The sequence below is a fragment of the Puma concolor genome, chromosome C2 (genome assembly GCF_028749965.1).
Source record: "Puma concolor isolate L17-30 chromosome C2, mPumCon1.1.hap2, whole genome shotgun sequence".
Classification (NCBI taxonomy): Eukaryota; Metazoa; Chordata; class Mammalia; order Carnivora; family Felidae; genus Puma; species Puma concolor.
Genome location: NC_141675.1, coordinates 91,726,754 through 91,734,072, shown reverse-complemented (window position 1 = coordinate 91,734,072; position 7,319 = coordinate 91,726,754). Strand labels below are relative to the sequence as shown.

Below are 7,319 nucleotides of genomic sequence, written 5' to 3'. Positions count from 1 at the left end.
AACCAGTTGTCTAAGACCATTTGTTAAGATTGGTTTATTGTTTTCCCAATGATCCACAAGTTTACCTCTCTCATTCATATATATACACATTCAAAGCTCTATACTGAGAAAAGTATGTATATAGTCACATGACACTCAGAAAATAAGAACTAGTGAGCAAAAATGCAAGCATCAAATAGCCATTTGACTTCATATGGGAAATTGAATAAGAAATCAACAGTATTCTTTATCACCTGAATTATGACTTTTAAATGGTACTTAGCTTCTAATTGCAAATATCTGCTGGAAAATTTTATAAATGTACCATAAAAATATGGACACCATAAACCTGCAATGTGAAAAAGTATATCATAAATATTGCAGAATATATAATTTTTATAGTATATATAATATATAAACTTGAGAGATATATTTATCTCATATATTTATAAATTTATTTGTATATATTTTATGTATATCATATATTTATATATTTATATATAATTTATTTATAAATGTATTTGATATATATTTGTAAATGTATTATATATGTATATATATGTGTATTTATATATATATATATATATATATATATATATATATATTCACTCAAGATACATATATTCTCAAATTTCCATATTGGTATAGGTCTGTTTTGCAGCTTTCTATTCTATTCAGTTGGTCTGTTTGTCCCTGCACCAGTAACACATCTTAATTACTGTAGTTGTATAGTAAGTCATGATATGCTGTAGGTCAAGTCACCTCCACTTTGTTTTTCTTCTTTAAAATTGCCTCAGCTCAGGGAGCGTGGGTGGCTCAGTCAGTTGGGCACCTGACTTCACCTCAGGTCATGACCTCACCGTTCATGAGTTTGAGCCCCATGTCAGGCTCTGTGCTGACCGCTTTGGATTCTGTGCCTCCCTCTCTGCCCCTCACCCCCACTCACACTCCTGTTCTCAAAAATAAATAAACATTAAAAACAATTCTTTTAATTGCCTCAGCTCTTCATGGGTCTTTTTATTTAATATAAATTTTACAATTACTCCATCAATTTCTATGAAAAAAACTTTCATGATTTTGACTGAAATTTCATTGAATTGATAAGATTTATTTTTAGAGTATAGAGATTTTTATTATATTAAGTCTCCCTTTCAATGACAATATAGTATATAGTTCCATTTATTTATAAGGTCTTCTTTAATGCCTTTCAAAACATGTTGTGATGTTTTTCATGAAGTTTTATATCTTTTGTTAAACTTATTTTTAGTTACTTTATTTTTTTGGTATTGCTGTTATAATGGTAAAAAAAAGTCATTACATTTATTGTTTCTCATGCATAAGAATGAAATTGATTTATGTATAACTTCTATTTAGCACCTCACAGAATGCTTTTATTCATTTTAATAATTGTCTCCAGATTTTCTTGGATTTTCATTTTTTTCTAGAGAGATTTTTAAGTTATCTCCAAACCTAACCTGGGGCTCAAACTCACAACCCTCAGATCAAGAGCCACATGCTCCACTGACTAAGCTAGCAAGGCGCTCCTTTCTTGGATTTCCTATAGACAATCATATTTCCTTTGATTAATGACATTTTTATTTCTCCACCACTAGTCATGTTTTTCATTTGTTGTTTACTGTGTTTGACAGGAGTTCTAACTCATTGGAGAAGGTAAGTGGTGATAGAAAGCATCCATTGTTTCATTCCTGATTTTGCAGGGAATTGTTCTAATGTTTTACTATGAAATATAATGCTCTAGGTTTTTTATGAATTGCTTATTAAGTGACTTATTTCTATACATTGAAATGAGCATACTCTTTTATATATTTATATGGTGAGTTACACTAGCAGATTTTAAGTTAAATTATCCTTGAATTTCTGAAATAAACCCAAATTGACCATGATTTATTTATTTATACAGAACTGAACTATATTTGTTAATAGTTTCAGATTTGTGCTTTGTATCTGGATTTTTCATATCTATACTGGTTGTCTATTTTTGGTATCAAGGTTAAACTAGCCTTGAAAAATTTGTTGGAGAAAGTTCCCTCTTATTTCTCTAAAAAGTTCTCTAGAAGATTTTATATAAAATTGGAATTATCTGTTGTTTGAAGATTTGGTAGAACTCACTTAGTAAAATCATCTTAGCTTGTATTTGTTTACTTGGTAGGTAAAACTTCAATTGCTGATTCAATTTATTTAATAGATTTTAGAAAATTCAGGATTTCTAGTTCTTCAATCAATTTTGATAGGTTATATTTTCAAGAGAAAATCTGTATTTTGTCTAAATTTTCAGCTTATTAGCACAAAATTGTTTCTGGCATTATCTTATTACCTTTAGATCTCTAATGTATTTTAGTTACATCCTCTTTTTATTCCTCAAATTCTTTATTTGTACCTTTTGTTTTTTCTTTATCAATCTTACCAAAGATTTGCATATTTTTAAAATCTTTACAGGGGCACCTGGGTGGCTCAGTCTGTTAAGCATCTGACTTCAGCGTAGGTCATGATCTCACGGTTTGTGAGTTCAAGCCCTGCATCGGGCTCTGTGCTGACAGCTCAAAGTCTGGAGCCTGCTTTGGATTCTGTGTCTCCTGCTCTCTCTACCCCTCCCCCACTCAGGCTCTGTCTCTCTCTCTCTCAAAAATAAATAAACATTTAAAAGAATTTTAATCTTTACAAAGAAATAGCTATTACTTTATTCCCTCTGTTGTAATGTTTTTGCATCCATTTCATTATTTTCTGTTTTTATCCTTTCAAATTTATTCTGATTTTCTTAAGTTGGATGCTTAGCTGATTAATTTATACCTTTATTTTTTCTTAATATAAGCTTTAAGGTTATAGATAATTTAAGCACTATTTTAGCTTTATGTCGCAAGCTTACCCCCAGGCATACGAATGCTTCAGCCCTACTGCCCATGACCCAAACAGTCACTCTTTGACCATTCTTGATGCAGACTTGTGGCACAGTCCACCCTCAAGAGGACAGAACCAAGAAAGAGGTCGAGTTAGGCCCTGGAAATAGACTTGGAGCTGTTCAGTCAAGAAAGTTTGGGGTTCCAGGTACCTAGTAGGTGGTTTAGAAGTGAAGTATGAAGGCTTATAATTGATACATTCTCTTGACCCTATAGACTACTTATCTTGTAGAGATGAGAACACATAGAAGCAGACCAGAGTGGGGCCCTCTCAAACCAGAGGTTCAGGGCAGGGCCTCTTTTGCCCATATCCAAAGACAGTACCATATGAGATAGGAAGCATGCTTCTTTCAAGAGGAAGAATACTGTCACAGCAATCAGACAAGAAAAAGAAATAAAAGGCATCCAGATTGGTAAGGAAGAAATATTAGATTCACTATTTGCAGATGACATGATACTATATATAGAAAACCCTACAGACTCCACTAAAAAACCATTAGAACTAATAAATCAATTCAGTAAGGTTGCAGGATACAAAATCAATATACAGAAATTCATTGCATTTCTATATACTAATAATGAAGTAGCAGAAAGAGAAATCAAGAAAACAATACCATTTACGATTATACCAAAAAGAATAAAATACCTAGGAATAAACAACCTAGGTGGTGAAAAACCTATACTTTGAAAACTGTAAAACATTGGTGAAAGAAATTAAAGACAACACAAATGGAAAGATATTCCATGCTCATGGAGTGTAAGAGCAAACATTGTTAAAATATCCATACTATCCAAAGCAATCTACACATTTAATGCAATCCCTACCAAAATACCAATAGCATTTTTCACAGAACTAGAATAAATAATCCTAAACTTATATGGAATGACATAAGATCCTGAATAGCCAAAGCAATCTTGGAAAAATACAAAACTGGAGGTATCACAATCCCAGATTTCAAGATATACTACAAAAGCTGTAGTAATCAAAACAGTATGGTAGTGACACAAGAATAGACACATAGATCAATGGGACAGAATGAGTTCAGAAATAAACCCACAACTATATGGTCAATTAATCTTCAACAAAGGAGGCAAGAATGTACAATGGGAAAAAGTCTCTTCAACAAATGGTGGTTGGAAAACTGGATAACTACGTGCAAAAGAATAAAACCAAACCACTTTCTTACACCATACACAAAAATAAACTCAAAATGGATTACAGATGTGAATATGAGGCCTGAGACCATAAAAATCCTAGAAGAGCACAGGCAGTACTTTCTCTGGCATTAGCCATAGCAACATTTTCTAGATATGTCTCCTCAGGCAAGGGAAATAAAAGCAAAAATAAACTATTGGGCTATATCAAAATAAAGCTTCTAAGGAGCTAAGATGGTGGGGCATAGTAGGGGGGCCCTACACTCCTCTCATCCCTAGAGCACAATTAGATAACTATCAAATCATTCTGAATCCCATAAAATCGATCTGAATACTGACAGAGCAAACTACACAACTAGAGGGAGAGAAAAGGCCACATTAGGGAAGGTAGATAGTGTGGAGACATGGTTTAGGGGAAAAACAAAATAAAAAGCTTCTGCACAGCAAAGGTAACAAGACTAAAAGGCAACCTACAAAATGAGGAAAGATATTTGCAAATGACATACCTGATAAAGACTCAGTATCCAAAATATATAAACCAACACCCAAAAAACAAATAATCAAATTGAAAAATGGGAAAAAGACATGAACAGACATTTCTCCAAAGAAGACATTCAGATGGCCAACAGACACATGAAAAGATGCTCAACATCACTCATCAGGGAAATGAAAATCAAAACCACAACGAGATATCACCTCACATCTGTTAGAGTAGCTAAAATAAAAAAACACAAGAAACAATTAACTGGAATTTAAAAACTTCTTTAAAAATTAAAACACACACACACACACACACACACACACACACACGAAACAACAAATGTTGGCAAGTATGTGGGGAAAAAGTTACCCTCATGCCCTGTTGGTGGTAATGCAAACTGGTGCACCCACTGTGGAAGACAGTATGGAGATTCCTCAAAAAATTAAAAATAGAATTACCATATGATCCAGTAATTCCACTATTCCCAAAGAATACAAAAACACTAATTTGAAAAGATATATGCACCCCTATGTTTATTGCAGCATTATTTACAGTAGCCAAATTATGAAAGCAGCCCATTGATAGATGAATCAATAAAGAAGATACGGTATAGATATACCCAATGGAATATTATTCATCCCCCCCCCAAATAATAAAATCTTGCCATTTGCAACAACATGAATGGAGCTAGAGAATATAACGCTAAGTGAAATAAGCCAGGGAGAGAAAGACAAATACCATATGATTTCGCCGATATGTGGAATTTAAGAAACAAAACAAAGAAAAAAAAAGAAACCAAGAAATATACTCTTAACTATAGAGAACAAACATCGTTACCAGAGGGGAGGTGGGTGGGGCTGGTGAAATAGGTGAAGGGGATTTAAAAAAAGAGGAAGAATGCTGGTTACAGTAAGAGGAGGAAGAAGTGTTCTGTGTAAGGATATGAGGGTGAGGAAATTTTGGAAGCATAGGGAAATACAGATTTCAGAATAGGCAAGAGATAAATGGTGAGATTAGCTGGCCTTTACATTACAGAACTCTGAAGTCAAATTTGGGCAAAGTCACAGTGGATTCAGCCTTGATAAGAGCTTTTCTCTCTGCATAAAGTATTCTTCCATCTCTGCTCCTGATTTGCTACATCCCTCTTTCACCTACCTCTTACAAATACTTCAGGTTTCATCTTGAGTTTCACTTTCTTTAGAAGGCCTTCCTCCCAACCCCTGATTAATTTATTCCTCTCCCTCTTAAATGTTTCCAAAGAATCTGTAAATCCTCTTTTATTATACTCAATCATATAGCTGCATTTCTGATTATTCAGGCTGCCAGCTGCCTGAAGATATTTGCCTTGTCTGGCATCATGTCCCCAGTATCCAGAAAAATGAAACACATCTGATGATCAAGAAATATTTGGTGAATTAATCATTTGGCCTCATGATGCTTGAATGGCATTGCTTGATATGGCTGAATCCAAATATGATATCAGTAGAATATCAGCCTTTTGATGTCCTTCCACTTCGAATAATGTCATTTTACATATAACTTTTCAAAGCCAGTTACTCAGACAAAGGTGATTTATTTTGATATCTAAAACACTATATAAGATTATCTGGAAAATGCAAAAGCATCCTGCTATTACACTATCCATTTTAGAAACTAAAAAGGCTTGGATTGTATGCTAGAAAAATCCCTTCATTACATGTAAAACATTTTTGCTGTTACCTATAGTAAAAGAGGTGAAAGGACAACTTGAAGGAGAGGGAATGGTCCTGAGAGTGTTTTAGTTGGGATCTATCCACCTCAATCCCAAGAGATGAAGACAAAGATGAAAGAACTAAGATGTGAGGATGTGGTGGGTCCCTTGAATAACACAATCAGTCCACATGGACAACCCATTTGACATATTCAAGCCACTCTGACTTACTGATGGTCATTATTTGGATAGTTTCTCCAAAGTAAGGACATGCCAGTTGTCAAAATGATGTGGAGGTTAATCAACAGAGGTTAATCAACAGAGCTACCACTTGAGAATCTTTCCCAAGGCTGCTGTGAAGATAGCATCATTGGTCCTGCTGAGTCATTCTGTGGTTGTACATGATCCTGGGTGCAAGTCCACAAATATCGAGGCATAGCCTGTGTGCCACTAAAAATAACAAAGGTTTCAGGGTTGGAGACATTGTCAACCACGCTGTCATGGCTATCTATATCTCCAGGACTCAACGGTGGGGGGAAAATATTTAAATGATGACCCTGACAGAAGGAGCCTGTGAGTACTTCAGCTTCAAACACATAGATCAGTTCATCTGTGGCAGATGTATTCTTGACTTGGTATGCTAGGTTTTTCAGATTCTTGGTGAAGTATATACCAACTCCATATTTTGGGTCTGATAAAAGAAAAAAAAAGATCATTATGATCTGCTGAATCATATTGCCTATTTGGGTACTAACATGTATACTCTCTCTAGTCCTATTACATTTTCTAGTAGCCACATAAAAAGGTAAAAAGAAACAGGTAAAACTAATGTAATTATTTTTATTTAATCTGTTATATTCAGTATGGTATCATTTCAACATGTAATCAATATAAAAATTATTAAGGAGATATTTTATATTCTTTTCTTTGGTAGTGGTCTTTAAAATCAGTATATATTGGGGTGCCTAGGTGGCTCAGTTGGTTAAGCATCTGACTTCGGCTCAGGTCTTGATCTCATGGTTCATGAGTTCGAGCCCCAAGTCAGGGTCTGTGCTGACAGTTCAGAGCCTGGAGCCTGGAGCTTGCTTCATATTCTTTC

At 34.3% G+C, this 7,319-nt stretch overlaps 1 protein-coding gene across 5 annotated transcripts in view; it reads right to left on the bottom strand.

Moving 5' to 3' along the window:
- Positions 1-5,036: 5,036 nt before the first annotated feature.
- Positions 5,037-7,319, bottom strand: part of PARP9 (poly(ADP-ribose) polymerase family member 9) — a 37,978-nt gene continuing 35,695 nt past the window's right edge. For all 5 annotated transcript variants that reach the window (XM_086675260.1, XM_086675259.1, XM_086675258.1 and 2 more), the window contains one exon: positions 5,037-6,911. In XM_086675260.1, the coding sequence (XP_086531386.1) occupies positions 6,532-6,911 (380 nt within the window). In that variant the 3' untranslated portion in view covers positions 5,037-6,531. The remainder of the gene's footprint in view (positions 6,912-7,319) is intronic.